At 51.5% G+C, this 15,071-nt stretch overlaps 4 protein-coding genes across 4 annotated transcripts; 2 read left to right on the top strand and 2 right to left on the bottom strand.

Moving 5' to 3' along the window:
• Positions 1–4,307: 4,307 nt before the first annotated feature.
• On the top strand, positions 4,308–4,822 carry AA0111_g5773 (hypothetical protein; the record flags this gene model as incomplete). The annotated part of the gene is made up of 2 exons (XM_028651922.1): positions 4,308–4,623; positions 4,674–4,822. The coding sequence occupies 2 exons, from the start codon at positions 4,308–4,310 to the stop codon at positions 4,820–4,822; spliced, it is 465 nt and encodes a 154-aa protein (XP_028506702.1).
• Positions 4,823–7,664: 2,842 nt separating this feature from the next.
• AA0111_g5772 (Phosphoribosylformylglycinamidine synthase) lies at positions 7,665–11,765 on the bottom strand (the record flags this gene model as incomplete). The annotated part of the gene is made up of 1 exon (XM_028651921.1): positions 7,665–11,765. One exon carries the CDS (start codon positions 11,763–11,765, stop codon positions 7,665–7,667), a length of 4,101 nt encoding a protein of 1,366 aa, XP_028506703.1.
• A 651-nt stretch (positions 11,766–12,416) lies between these two features.
• Positions 12,417–13,527, top strand: AA0111_g5771 (hypothetical protein; the record flags this gene model as incomplete). The annotated part of the gene is made up of 3 exons (XM_028651920.1): positions 12,417–12,556; positions 12,618–12,729; positions 12,778–13,527. The coding sequence occupies 3 exons, from the start codon at positions 12,417–12,419 to the stop codon at positions 13,525–13,527; spliced, it is 1,002 nt and encodes a 333-aa protein (XP_028506704.1).
• Positions 13,528–13,653: 126 nt separating this feature from the next.
• Positions 13,654–14,739, bottom strand: AA0111_g5770 (hypothetical protein; the record flags this gene model as incomplete). Its single annotated transcript, XM_028651919.1, has 1 exon — positions 13,654–14,739. One exon carries the CDS (start codon positions 14,737–14,739, stop codon positions 13,654–13,656), a length of 1,086 nt encoding a protein of 361 aa, XP_028506705.1.
• Between the last annotated feature and the right edge of the window lie 332 nt (positions 14,740–15,071).

Raw genomic sequence — 15,071 nt, 5'->3', positions numbered from 1 at the left:
CCTCCACGGTACTTACCAAAGACCTACACACATTATTATTTCGGCAACCTAATTCACCGCCTCAAGAGCCTTCCTGAATCTTCTTCGGCTCCCCTTAAGATTCGCGCCCCTCACGAACGCCTAGTTGGCAGGCGGGCGTAATAGCGCATAATAGCGGAGGTGGACACAACAATGGCGAGAGGCATAACAATGGCGAGAGGCATCTCACGGCACGCGCAAACAGTTTCTTCGACGTGAAGCGCGTCACAAGGAAACTGGACGACGCTAAGAGATAAGGAGGAAACTACTATACATTCCCATGAGCATATGGGTCGCGATGGACGTGTTACAAAGCACAGTCGGTTCATGTTCGCGTGCAATGGCGATGACAAAATCTCAGACCGTGGTGCACCAAACATTCCATCGTTTCAGATCAGAAGACACAATGGCACTTCTAGCTCGAGACGGGCTAGAGAAGTTGTCATCTACTAGAAAACCTTCATAGAATCCAAGTTTACGACAGTGCTATGGTAGGAAAAAACAGCCCCAACTCACGTGTGCATCGCAAATTTGCACCACTAAGTACACAAAACCCGGATTGAACTGGCGTGTGCACAATCTTACAGCGCCGGGCTGCAGGAATTCCTTACATGTGCACGGTGGCGTTACGCAGGAACAATATGGTGTGAGGCAAATGCTAAAGCGGGTGAGTGGGTTTCAGATACCGGGAAATGACAGACGAAGACAGGGTTCAGTACTACGGTCGCGCGCCTCCCTGATGGCTTCTTATGCGTATGTTCCGGTCTCGACACACTATGCCAGGATCCCGCCATACGCATAAGCAAGTGATCAGCGAGGCGCGCTACGATAATACATAGATGTATGCATCACACTGCACGAATCCGCCTCACGCAATGCCACTAGCCTTCTCTTCCGTAATCTTGTTCTTGGAGGCATAGTTGTGGTGCGTATGGAAGGCAGGAGTCGTGCGCCCCCTCGTCATGTATCTAGCGAGCTGTTGATCTGTGTCACTTACACGTGGCGTTAGCAGCTGAGAAGTGCTCCGCAGGTGCACCCTAGCCTTGTGCTGGTGTCGGTTTTTTCCTGTCAACCCGGTGGGTGGGGCGAAATGACAGACACGGACAAGGGTATAGCGCCAAGCCAATACTGCTTGCAGCAACCGTAGCATAAGTCGCGCAACACCGGGAAATGCGGGGTTCGACCGATTCAACCGTAGAAGCACCTACCTGAAATGCCGCGATTGCCAGATAGAGCATCAGCAGAAGAAGCTCGTCTTGCAGCTGGGTTCTCAGATCCCGAATGGAGACGTTTTATTGTAAGGCACCCTTACTCTCGAGAAGGGATTAAGTCTTAACAGCCGCACACCTACAGGACATAACAAAAGAGATTGCACGTGAGCTTCGAGAAGTAGATTCCGCTCTTACCTGGCGCCAGGTGCCTTTCAACGAGAAACGCCGCATCACGGAACGCATCAATGCCCGGTTGACGGAAGAAGATATCCCGGCCATAGAGATTGAGCTGGTTGGATGGCGTATGAGTAGAGTGATCGGCAATTTAAGGCACGCTGAAGGTATGTGTGCTGCTTTGACCTCCTCATATGCAGGTTGTCTGGGTTGTTGACAGTGTGTAGCCAAATCCACGAAACTGTTGGGTGCGCCATCTGCACCTGATGTTGCCACCAGCAGCGCGGACACGAATCAAGGCACAAAGCCGGCTACCACGTCCTCATCTGCATCCACTACACGGACATTCGATCCCATTCGTGATATATGAGAGGAATGGGTGTATACCCCATGCACAGAAGCAAAATTCGTAGCTTCAATTCCTCGTCCACTAATGGAGATCGTGGGGCACATGGCACGACTATTGTCAAGTTTACGTAGACGTCACACAGTATCTTAAGCTTGTGGAAAAGGAGACTGAGGCGGAAATCGGAACAATTGTAAACGTCTTATCACTGAATCTCTGATCGCTGTAACATGTATGCATGGATCATTCTGAGTGCAATAATGCTTTTGTGATGCACCAGACACATGGAAATAGAGGGTTGCGTAGGCCAATTTGCTCCCATTGGAACGCGCGTCGGGAACCAATAATGAAGGCTTCTACTGTGGGGTGAGAGCAGCCGCAGTGCTAGGATGCAGGCGAACCAAAGCCCCCCGCTCTCTGACCCAGGCTCGCCGATCGCACACAAACCTGAAGACCCAGAGACCTGAACCGACGTCAGGTCCGCCTTCACCCCCGCCCTAGCTATGTTACCATTTGATCTTAAGAAGAACGCTAAGACGCGCGAAGCACAAGCACACGCTGGATTGAGTAAGCCACAATGGGTCAAATTTTACGTAGGGCATCTGCATTAGAGCTGAAGGATGTAGGCCTAACAAGTTTGCAGCGATACACTACAGTTGAAGCCGATAGGCTTCTTGAAGCTGATCCAGAGTTAACGTGGCCTTCGATCCCTGATGATGTGCTTGCAGAGATGCATTCTCGCGTTAACGGCCGACTTGCCAAGGAAGGCATCCCGGAAGTGCGTTACGACGTATTCAGCTGGCGTATGGCGCGAGCCATCCAATACCGCACGGCTCGTAAGGAGACTGGAAACGTATAGAGATAAGCTGTGTCTGACTGATGCAGCTAAGGACAAGGATGGGCCGAAGGCGAACCAACCAGCCACGTCCTAAGTGCTCTTGCGCACCGCGGGTACTTACTGTGTCATGTTTGACAATCCGATGCCCCTTGCACACAATCTACTCTCATGTGTCTCATCAGAAAGCGGGGGCGATGTTCACTCGGATCAACCCGGCACTGAGCCAGCGCACTGGCTTCACCGTGCATCAGAGTACGACCAATAAGCTTTTAGTAGCCAAAGCCTTGATTAAGTGAGCGGGAGCGTACATGGAGTGAGATCTTAGCAGTCGCTCTTAGATAATTGCGCTATAGGCTCGTGAGAATTCAGCCTTGTTCACTTACCTTTCCTCGCAGCTATGTGCGATTCAGACCCTCTCTTGCGTCAGACCTTCCTCCGTGCCTGCTTTAGCTTTCTTGACCACTTTCCAATACGCAATGTCGCCCCTCCGCTCGGAAAGGGGAACTGGTCCCACAGTTGGGTAACAGTAGATTGCGTGACAGGCATCATGGCGCAGAAGATCAAACCAAAATCATGGGATAGTGTCTTCGAACACGAAGCTAAGAAAGTCCTTCTTCGCATAATAGACGCGTTCGAGCTGCTTTGCGCAAGTTCTAGGTTCCAAAACAACCGAATTCTGTGCTGACGTAGTACAGGAACTTCTTGTAACTCCGATCAGCGAGGAATCTTTTAAAATGAAGATTCAGTCTTATGGAGACAGCCGCTGGAGAATCAACCTAGTTCCACAGCACTTTCCGGACATCAAATGTCTTTTAGATCAGGGTTATGGATTAGTGGACTTTCGTCCCTATTTCCAAGATATTCTGTCTGTAGCAAGAAACACATACAACCCGGATCAGAGGGTCGATAAGTAAGTTGCATAATTCCAATACATGGAACGTCTGACAGTTACAGGGTCATGAATCTCTGGATCCAGGGGAAGGGCAAAGTCATAGAGTGGACGTCTTACTCTTACCAATTAGTGGGCACGAAGCAAGCTCTGCAAGTCGAACAAGACACTTCACAGGCACTAAGGCAACAGTTATATGCCGAACAGAAGACTTCACAGGCACTAAGGCAACAGTTAGATGCCGAACGGAAGACTTCACTCCAACTTCGACTGCTATATACCGAGATGCACGAATTTCCCCCTGATACGACTGCTTCTCAGTATACGATGTACCCGCCAGAAAACCTGATTGCGCACAATCCGGTTTTATTGTAGTTCCCGCCGTTCTAGCTATCCGCGAATGTCCCTTGCATTCATATTCGAGTACGGTAGATTCTCACAGGCAGACACGAAGATCATGACGAGGGATGTATGTGCATTTGATATTTTGGTAAAGATAGCAGTGGGTGACGTAGCAGGCTTGTAATTATTGGAGGATATGCAGATAAACTACATATTGTCTGGATTTTGATAACAATACTTTGGCTTCCTGCAAAGAATACCAACCCCACTTGCATCCCACAAGCCTGCCGTATCCTTGATGCATTCCGATACCCAACATGCACTATTATGCACACCGATAAGTCTGCAGAACAAGTCTGCATGGATGCTGCAAGGTTTATAGGAGCAGAATACGCCTCTTACGCTGCAATGCACGTCAACAGTTTAACGGGCCCCTCACCGATACTTAAGATCGAGCGAATAGATCGATACACTACCATAATGCAGACCATGAACAACACAGAGTTTCCCCCTCATTTTTCGCACTTCAAACCCCCCGTCTACGCTGCGCAGCAGCATGATCATGCCCCGTCTCGACCGGAATTGTGGCCACTACAGCTGTCAAGATACTGCAAGTACAGGGATGGCAACTTCGTTATTATACTGTTTATACCCGACAGCGCCAGCTCTGTCCCAGCTCTTCAAGGTGTTAAAGCCAAAACCTGGGTGCGCGAGGACATGTTCGAAACATGGGAGCTATGTCCAGAGTCGCTAGAAGGACTCGTCGATCTCGCACAACAGCGTGAGAGCTCTGGATCTGAATCCTGTAAGCGGAAGAGTAATTCTCATTCGAGATACAGGTCTGACATATCGTAGCGCTCAGAGAAAAACAGACCGCGTGGCTTGCTAGTTTCCCCGAAAACAGCATGGGAAACTGGCGGAAGCACATGTCCGAATGCGTCTCGATAGAGGATTTCGTTGAAGTTTTCAGATCTGCTCAAGACGACGTAGCTCGTGGGCTTTGACATGTGGGAATGTGCACGCTTGTTACTATATATGAGACTAAGGAAGTGCGACTCCATGAGTCGTGTTGAAATGGTCTCTCAATCCATTCTTGCTGAAGTCCTGTTCTGTACAGGAGTGATGAGGACACTCCCTACAGCCTTTGTCGTACTGTCTGTTAATGTGATCATCTATGTGCTCAGCATAGTGACCGGCGTTTTCCATCTGTACAAAACGACCCTGTATCATGCAGTATGGACACCGACGAGGTGCCGCTACAATGCCTTCCGCAGTAACACATCCATAGATGATGTCGGGATTTGTAAAGTGCTGTACTACATGTCTGTGCCAATCTATCTCACTAGAAAGCCAGAGTCCACATTGGATGCAGAATTTGGCGCGTGTTGGTATCGTCGTTTGCGTAAAGACGCTATGTTCGGCAAGAAGATGTGCGTGAAGGTCCTCCAAGCTGCTTGCATTATGATTGCAGGAACCCCATTGGCAGCCAAGCGCATCAGCGGTGACGTGATTACTCATATGGCTTGCTGCCACTTCCGCAGTGTTGAGGACTTCGGGACTGCTGCAAGAAGCCCACAAACATCGCCATTGTGTTTCCTGCAGGAACTGGGTTAGTTCTTCTTCCATGGTGCGGTTTTTGTTTCTTTGTGAACACTTTAGCAAATGTGCTTTCATCGGAATTCTGGACAAGATCAGTTTCGTTGAAAATGAACCTGGCACAGCGCTTACCGTTTTAGCTGCGTATCACACCACGGGCAGCCTCCTGATGCGTTAGGCAGTGCATCTGCATAATACGGCTCATATGCGACGGGCTCGGCGGCTTTGATGAAAGGGTACAGTATGTCGGGAATCGCGTGGTATACGGCGTATGAGCCGTATAGATAAGATATTATCGCTGATCGAGTGATATCGTATTTGAGTTGAATCTCTAAGATATGCGGCAGGGGATAGGGCGATTTGAGGCTCGCGGGTGTGTGAAAAGTGTTGGGCTCTTGGGTCATGACTACTCCGGGGACGAACAATGCTGATAAGCGTTTTGCTTGACCACGCCCGACCACGACCGTCTCAGCATCAAGGCAATCGGCTGCCCTCTTCCGCCGCTTTTCTCGCTGAGTTGCATTCCTGATGTCCCGAAGTATAGTCGCAAAGGTCCCTCCATGATCAGCTCGTTCTAACTGGGCTTGTATCATGGTGTAAAGCATTAATGGCTTTATACCACAGGATGAGATTACTCTGGTTCTATTACCAGTTCTTCGAAGTACTGGTAGACGCGATGCGTCCTGTTTGTAACAAAGAAGTAGCCATCCAGACTGTCGACCAGCACACAATGAATCTATATCACTGATTTGATGCACACCGTCGATGACACCATCTGCCAAAGCCATGGAAAGAAAAAGAGTGACGGGACACATGTGGCGTTTCGTAGGCTCATCGATCAGGACCATCGTTCTTCTTTGTGAAGTGTTAGCTTTACTAGAAGCACAAAAGACTATTATATAATTACCCGCTCCACTTTCGAGATGACCGCGTATCCTCATCTTGGTTATCCAGACGGATGACAAGCATGGCTCGAGTATTATCTTCATGACGGGTAAGGAAGATCTTCGTATCTTTGTAATAGAGTCCATCTTTGAGGGCAGCATTAGGATGTAGTCCCAAATGGAAGATTAACAGAATACTGAAAGCGACTTGCAGGCGATAACGTGGATGATCGAAACTATAAGTATCGCGAGCCCAGATGAATGAGAACAAATTATGTAAGTCATCCTCGAGCAGTTGCGCCTTCAATGGCTGAAATTCGTAGGCACAGGAGAGGTCTGGGAAGTCAGACTTAGGGGCAAGATCTAGAGTAGTACACATTGTATCCATATTTGATGTATGTTTCCTCTTCTCTCTCTGTTCACATATGTAGTTATGCATTGCGTCGCAGTCGTGCGGCGTTGCTGCACCTTTACAGAATTGGAGTTCGGGAAACAGACTTCCTATCTGCACTGCCGCAAGTACTACAAACAGGTAACCTACTCCTGTAATTCTAGGGTGTGTTCACTAGTTCTTGTTGCCACCTCCACAGGGAGGCGGATCAAACCAGCATGAAGAGTGACAATAATACCAGAGACATGTATCGATAGAGCCAAGCTTACGCGTGACTCGCGATAAACAGAGGGAAGTGAGTATTACTCATCCAGACTTCCAACAATCTTGCACCAGCTGTACGTTTTGCACACAGAGGGTCGGCTCAGCTACGTATGCGCCTCCTTGATCTTGATCTTAATCCTCATCTTGCTCTTGCAGGAATTGTCTCAACTCTATGTTCGGGCCCAGAAATCCTAAGCGCCAGAGCGCTGCTTTAACAGTAGCGCTTACGCCCTGAGGCACGGAGCAAGCCACCAATACTAGAATGTGTGTTAATAGTCTGTATACAGAAAAGAGGCTTACCAGAAACAGAAAAGGGGGATACCGGATACAGAAAAATTAATGGACTTTGTGACAGTTGCATGAGTGAAAGCTAGGCTTCCCGTCCGCTCAGCCATATACAAGCAGTGTACCGGCGGATTAGTAGTTAGGTGGGTGACCACTAGCGAATCCCCGCTGTTGTATGTTTTTGCGCCTTTTTGTTCCTCGTAAGGAAAGGACGGAGAGAGTGCTGGATCGTGGCGGTTTGTTACACAAGGGGAGCACTGGCGTAATAGAAGATGAGGCGGGCAACTGCTTCACTTTTTGTATATTGGCGGACGTTTTGGGAACTGAGGATCTATCATTTTCGTGTATCGTGAAAACCGAAGGTGAATCCGCCTGTAACGCCAACTCCAATGCAAATGAAATCCTATCTTTCATCGAGTATCCACTTCAACCGACCCATCGCCTGGCACTCTTGAACATGCGCGACCACGGGCCGAGCTCACCCCATCCTTCGGTATCCCGTGGGATGTAGCTACCCACCTCCTTCAAGATGGTTCGCTCGGGGTGCGGCATGAGCGCCAACACCCTTCCATCGGTACTCCTCACACCGGTGATACCCATTGGACTGCCGTTGGGGTTGTATGGGTATGTCTCGGTCTGCTTTCCGTAGTTGTCGACATAGCGGAGGGAGACGAGGTTCTCGTTGTACAGGGTTTGTGGGCTGGAGACAGAAGAAGCCGAGTTAGAGAAGTGAGCGCGTCCCTCGCCGTGTGCGGTGACAATGGGAAGTTTGGAACCGGCCATGCCGTGCAAGAAGACGGATGGTGGTGTGTTGGGTCCTTTGGGATCGAGAACTTCAACCATACAGACACGCGCCTCGTATTGCTCGGATGCGTTGCGCTCGAAGCTTGGCCATAACTCCGCACCAGGAATGAGTTCCTTAAGCTTGCTCATGAACTGGCAGCCGTTGCAGACACCAAGAGCAAAGGTGTCTGGGCGGTTGAAGAAGGTTTGGAACTCTTTGCGTGTGTTGGGATGCAAGAGGACGGACTTTGCCCAACCTTGACCTGCGCCGAGTACATCACCGTAGGAGAAACCACCGCAGGCTGCAAGACCCACAAATCCAGCGAGTGAGACTCGTGAAGAGATGATGTCAGTCATGTGTACATCAATGGCAGTGAATCCAGCTTGATGGAAAGCGAATGCCATCTCTGCTTGACCATTCACACCTTCTTCGCGAAGAATGGCCACACGCGGCTTGGCAGTGAAAGGTGATTTGAGGTTAGACATGAAGGGTAGGATATTTTCAGCGGGTTTGAAGGTGAGGTTGTACGAGAGACCAGGGTCCTTGTCGTCGAGGATGCTCTTGAATTCGGTGTCGGCGCAAACAGGGTTGTCACGAAGCTTCTGCATCCGGTACGAGGTCTCCGCCCAGCGTTGCTGAAGCTTCTGGCGGCTGTTGCGGTAAACGCATTGAGTGCCGACATAAAAGGAGACATCTTGTTTGGGCGCTTCTGCGACACGACCGATCTTCTTGATCATACCTGGAGGTGGTCCGCAAGTTGCAAAGCAGCGGTTAAAGGCAACTTCATCCTTCTTTCTGACCTGGAAGACAGCTCCGAGCTCTTCGTTGAACAGTGTTTCCAGTACGTCCTTGGGCTCGCTCGACGAGGCAACGCCATCGAGCATGATCTCAACACCGCATCGTCCGGCAAAGGCCATTTCAGCGAGGGTTGTGAAGAGACCACCGTCAGACCTGTCGTGGTAGGCGAGGACGATTCCAGAGTCATGGAGTTGTTCGATAGCGTCAAAGTAGTCCTTGATGATATCGGCGTCGTAGACATCAGGCGCTTCGTCGCCAACCTGCCCGAATGTCTGCGCCAAGGCAGAGCCGCCCATGTGCTTCTTGCCCGCTGCTAGGTCGACAAACATAAGAATCGTCTCACCAACGTCTTCGACTCTCTCTAGGGCGGGCGTCCAGGTTCGGTCAATGCGGTTGACAGGTGCAAACGCCGTAATGACGAGCGACATGGGTGCAGTAACTTCCTTGGCTTCCCCGTTGTCCGACCACTTCATCTTCATGCTCATTGAGTCCTTGCCGACGGGGATAGATATACCAAGTTTAGGGCAAAGATCCATGCCGATGGCCTCAACAGCCTCGTACAGAGCTGCACCCTCTCCAGGATGACTGCTTGCGGACATCCAGTTGGCCGAGAGTCGGACTCTGGCAAGCCTATCGAAGAGACTCGCTGCAGCGATGTTCATCAGAGATTCCGCCACAGCCATCCTGGCGGACGCTGCTGGGGAGATGAGCGCCAGTGTAGGCTTCTCACCCATAGTCATAGCCTCGCCAGTCTTGACACCGGCCAGCAGCGATGTAGCTGTTACCGATACATCAGCCACCGGGGTTTGCCACTTGCCAACCATCTGATCGCGAGCGGTAAGGCCGCCCACAGTTCGGTCTCCAATAGTGATAAGGAAAGACTTGGATCCTACAGCTGGGAGAGTGAGAACTCGGTCTACGGCCTCAGCGACCAAGCCATCCTTAGGCGTGTCAGGGATGTACATTGACAAGCTGCTGTCAAAAGCAGGAAGCCTCAGCTTGCGGCTCTCAACAATGCGCGACATCTTTGGTGGCTTTCCAAACAGTGTAGCCATTGGAAGGTCGATAGGTGTAGGGTTCTCCTTGGAGTCCCTGTCGTTCAATACCAGACGCTGCTCTTTGGTCGCTTTGCCAACGACGGAGTAACCGCATCGCTCTCGATGGCAGATGCGCTTGAACAGGTCGAGCTGATCAGGACTGACTGCAAGTACATACCGCTCTTGAGCCTCACAGCACCAGATCTGCAGTGGGCTCATGCTCTTGTCGACGTTGTCAATCTCGCGTAGCTCGAAGATGGCACCGAGACCAGAGTCGTGGACGAGCTCGGGAAGCGCGTTTGACAGACCACCCGCTCCGACATCGTGAATGAAGAGGATGGGGTTCTTGTCGCCCATTGAGCGGCATGCGTCGATGACTTCTTGCGCACGTCTTTGTACCTCGGGGTTGCCTCGCTGCACACTGGCAAAGTCGAGGTCGACCTTGCCCTCGCCGGATTGGATACTGGATGCAGCACCGCCACCAAGACCGATAAGCATGGCGGGTCCACCGATGACGAGGAGATGCGAGCCGGCTGGCACAACGTCCGGGTCCTTGAGCGCGTGCTGCGGCCTGACCGTTCCGACACCACCTGCTAGCATAATAGGCTTGTGGTATCCTCGTAGCTCTGACTCCTTCTCGTTTGTGAAGACGCGCATAAGCATGGTGCGGAAGTAGCCCGTGGTGCATGGGCGACCAAACTCGTTGTTGAACTGGGCGCTGCCGATGGGTGCCTCGAGCATGATGTCCTGGGCACTGGCGATGTGCGAAGGCTTTCCGACATCTTTCAGCTCCCATGGGCGCTCAAAGCCCTCGATGTTCAGATCAGACACAGTGAAGCCTGCCAGTCCGGCCTTGGGCTTGGAACCTCTTCCGACAGCTCCCTCATCTCGAATCTCACCACCAGAGCCTGTAGCAGCTCCTGGGAATGGTGAAACAGCGGTTGGGTGGTTGTGTGTCTCGACCTTGCAGAGAATGTGTACCGTCTCTTTGGTGCCGTGCCACTCGCCTGTGAGATCGTTGGGCGCCCAGAAGCTGGCCTCCTCGCCGTTCAAGACGGCAGCGTTGTCGCTGTATGCGCTTACGACGTGGTTGGGGTGCTTTTGGTGGGTGTTGCGGATCATGCCAAACAGCGACATGGACTTGCGCATGCCGTCGACGGTGAACTCGGCATTGAACTGCTTGTGTCGGCAGTGCTCCGAGTTGACCTGGGCGAACATGAACAGTTCGACGTCGACCGGGCCTCTCTTCAGCTCCTGTGTGTAGGCCTCAACGAGATAGTCAATCTCGGACTTGTCCATAGCCAGGCCCAGCTCCCTGTTGGCGTGGTCCAGGGCGGCGTGGGCGCTGTTGTACTCGTCGAACTTGATGGTCGTCGCCTGGGCCGGCTCGCTCTCACCGAAGATGACATCGAGGTTCGGGGCGGTGCGGCTTATCGTCTGCGTCATGCGGTCGTAGAGGTGGTCGCGGTTGGGGATCTCGTCGGCCTCGAGGGTGCGGTCGAAGGTGGCGGCGATGACCATGCCGCGCTCGACGCGCTTGACTGCATTCTCAAGGGTGCATGTGCGCGCAATCATGGAGGCGAGGGAGCTCCATGGCGATATGGTGCCAGCCCGTGGGCAGACGTAGAAGAGGACCGTGTTGGCGTCGCGAGGTTCGCCGCCGCGGTGGACGGCGTCGAGGAGGGCCTGGGAAAGGCGGTCGTCGCTGCTGGGGTACTCGCCATAGTGGAGAAGCTGCTGCAGCGTCTTCAACTCGTCGTCGCTGAGTTGCTTGAGGGGGTTGACAAAGTGCACCCAGAGCGAGCGCACTTCCTTCGCGCCAATGGCCTGGGCTAGGCGCTGGAGACGGAAGTCGGAGTAGGCCGACGAGCCCGGGAGGATGAGATATGGGTCCTCGTTTGACGCCATCTTGTGTGACGCCTAATCGGTTTGTTCGAGTCGATATCGCGGGTGTCCGAAGACAAGAGCGATCACGGCCGTCTTCACATGGATGGCGGGGGAGGGGAAACTTTCACAAAAAAAATCGGCGCGCGTCACTGCCGCCGCATCCTTGTCCTCTCCGATGTACACTCCATACAGCACAACTTCTCGCTTTAGTGTACATTAGACACAACGCGATTGCGCAAATCTCCTGCACGTCTCCGGCTATGGTGCGAGTTTCTAGTATTTCATCTTTTCTTCTGCGCTCTTAGAAGGTGCCGCCGAAATCTACCACGATTGAGCGCGACCGCACATATCTCTCTCCTGGCCCGACATCGCAATGATATGCAACCCGGTTAAGAAGACCATACCTTGACGGAAGCCCGACGGGAAATGCTGTATACAATTCCGAAATACATTAGTCGTTGTGCTGATTCGATGTTGTCGGCTATAATCGGCACCCGTTTGACCAGCGTTCATACGCGCATACAATTATGGGACATGATAAGCGTGTCAGTGTATCAACTACCCAAACACCAAGCACTAAATACAATCGTGAGGTAGACAAGACAGCAGCGTTACTTGTTCCTTCAATTCTCATACATCTTATTGTCTCATAACTAAACTGCATCGTATACAATGCCTAAGCACATCGCCATCGCCGGTGCTGGTATTACAGGCCTCGCATGTGCCTACCTGCTCTTGGAAGCTGGCAACAAAGTCACCATTGTAGCGCGGAACTCACATGGCGACAAGTCCATTGAATGGGCTAGTCCATGGTCAGTCAGCTATGGCTTCGACTCTACCATGACATGTCACTAACCTGGTCGACGTTTGCAGGGCAGGTGCCCTCCTAGCACCACATGCCAATACTGGTTTCAATGATCTCCAACTGGCATCAATCAACTTCTACAGCCATCTTCTAGATACCTTCCCGGAAAGTGGAGTAAAGGTTAGCTACCTCTAAACCCAGTTAAACAGTTACTGAATCTAGAGTAAGAGGATTCGCATAACTGAATACTACGATGATAGACCCCGAACGGCACCTGTGTGGTACAGGCCTTATATGCAAAACTTCCAGATGCTGCAAGAATCTCAACTTCCGCCTGGCGTTACACTAGGCTACTCTTACAATGGACTCGTCGTCAACCCGAATGACATCCTCCCCTGGCTAACAATACAACTCCGGAATCGAGGAGTCAAGTTCATCCAAAAAGCTGTATCATCTATGCAGGATCTACAAGACCTGACCGCAGCAGATATATTAGTAAACGCCAGCGGTATAGGCGCACGGGATCTTGCAACTGACCCCACCGTCTACGGTGTCCGCGGTCAAACCATGTTTGTCGACTGCGCAACCTCTGGAAGATCTTCTTTGCTGGACCAAGCCATCTTACATCAAGGCTCTCATTACACGTATTGCATTCCTCGCTCGTCGGATGGCGGCATAATCTTGGGTGGCGTCAGTCAACCGTCCAACACTCAGACTCAGCCAGACAGGAGTTTGCGACCGGACATTCTTGAACGCGTCAACACGATGACTAACGGGACGTTCGACTGGGTTGATCTAAACAAGCATGGTGAGGATATCGTGGGGTTCCGACCTGCGAGAGAAGGTGGCCTGAGGTTGGAGAGAGAGGATCACGTAGTGCACGCGTATGGCGTTGGTGGATTGGGGTATCTGTATGCTTTTGGGGTCGCGGAAAGGGTGAAAGACCTTGTCGAGGAAAGCGTGAAGGCGAGGTTGTGAGCGGAATATATGGCAAACATAGATGAAGTCTCGAACACGTCGAACGGACAGTACCACCGTCTATTTTCAAGCATAATGACTCCATCATTACCGTACTAGTCGATAACCCCATCACCCCAGGTCGTCTCAAAAGCTGTCCAGATGGACACCTAGACCCTTCTCCGTGGCTAAATTCATCAAGGCCTTCCCGATCGCGATATCCATGATACCCACTCCAACGCTCTTATATACCACAAATCCTTCCTCAAGCCACTTCTGTACACCTTCATCCTTTCTCAATCCGTCTATCTTCCCCACCTCGAGCATCTGTTCTGATTTCAATCCAGCGGCCACCAACTCTCCAGCCTCATCCATGCATCCCTTGATACTATCGACTGTAATATACCCTTGGTGCACTTGAGACGCAAAAGGGCCCGAAGGGTTGGTGATATGCTTAAGCAGTTCGGGGTCGATCTCCTGCATGTCCAGACGATAAGAGCCAATTGCAGAGATGAATCGGGATTTACTAAGACCAGAGTCGGACAAAAGGTATGAGGCAGGGAACAAGGGAGATGTGCTGGGTGTCGTGCAAAACATGACGTCTGCTTCGGTGATCAAGTCTTCCAAACCATTCTCCTTCTCTTCAAAAACTTCCATCTTGATATGGGACCCCACTTTCGACTGTGTGAGTGACTCTACTAGGTCCTTAGCTCTTGCACTGGATCGGTTTACAATCGTGATCTTTCGGATGTCGTCCCCTTTGAGAAGGATAGCAAGGCGTATGTGCCACCCCGCCTGCTTCCCCGCTCCAAACACAATGATGTTTTCTGTCTTTTTCCGGTACCGATACAACAACATACTGCCCAGCGACGTCCTAAATGCCGTCAACTCAGCTGCATTTAACACGCCTACAGCCTGACCCAACTCATCGCAAATGGTAAGGACACTCCGCAATGCAGGCTTGGGCTTCTCTCCAGGCGGAGGTGTTTGAGATGGTGCAACACCGCCTATCTTTACGCCGATAGATGATGGTGTCGTTGCGGGCATGAAGAGGCTGGCTTGACCATTTGGTCGAGTGACATTGGCGCGGTGTGGTTGGTAAGGGAGTTCATCGTTGCAAGAATATTGGATGAGAGCTTGGTTGAGAGCAGACGCCAATTCTTGGACGTCAGATGGAGAGATGTTATGAAGGAGAGTCTGAACGTCAGCGTCGGAGAGGATGGTGAAAGTCATGGTGCTTGACGGAAGGGCCGAATCTAGCGAGACGGTTGGTTTGATATCGTCCGGTTGGTCACTTCCTTTGCACTTGATAACCTTTGGACTCTTTTAGTGATAGAGATCTGACTCCTAGTTGTCTTCCGTTGTTAACCCGATGTCGATGTGTTTCCCTGTTGCCTGGTATCCGTTTCCCCGCTATACGCGGAGATACCTGCCTGCGGGTATTGTCGGCCCACTGGCCCCACCATACTCAGGTACCTCGGACAGTGGGCAGCAAATGGACAGTTCGGCATCACATCGTACGAGTGAGGTCCAACATCAAGATGCGCAGATACCTAGCCTTTGTT

The sequence above is a fragment of the Alternaria arborescens genome (genome assembly GCF_004154835.1).
Source record: "Alternaria arborescens strain FERA 675 chromosome Unknown contig_11, whole genome shotgun sequence".
Classification (NCBI taxonomy): Eukaryota; Fungi; Ascomycota; class Dothideomycetes; order Pleosporales; family Pleosporaceae; genus Alternaria; species Alternaria arborescens.
The sequence above is the reverse complement of the archived record's forward strand: the minus strand, read 5'-3'. Positions and strand labels throughout refer to the sequence as shown.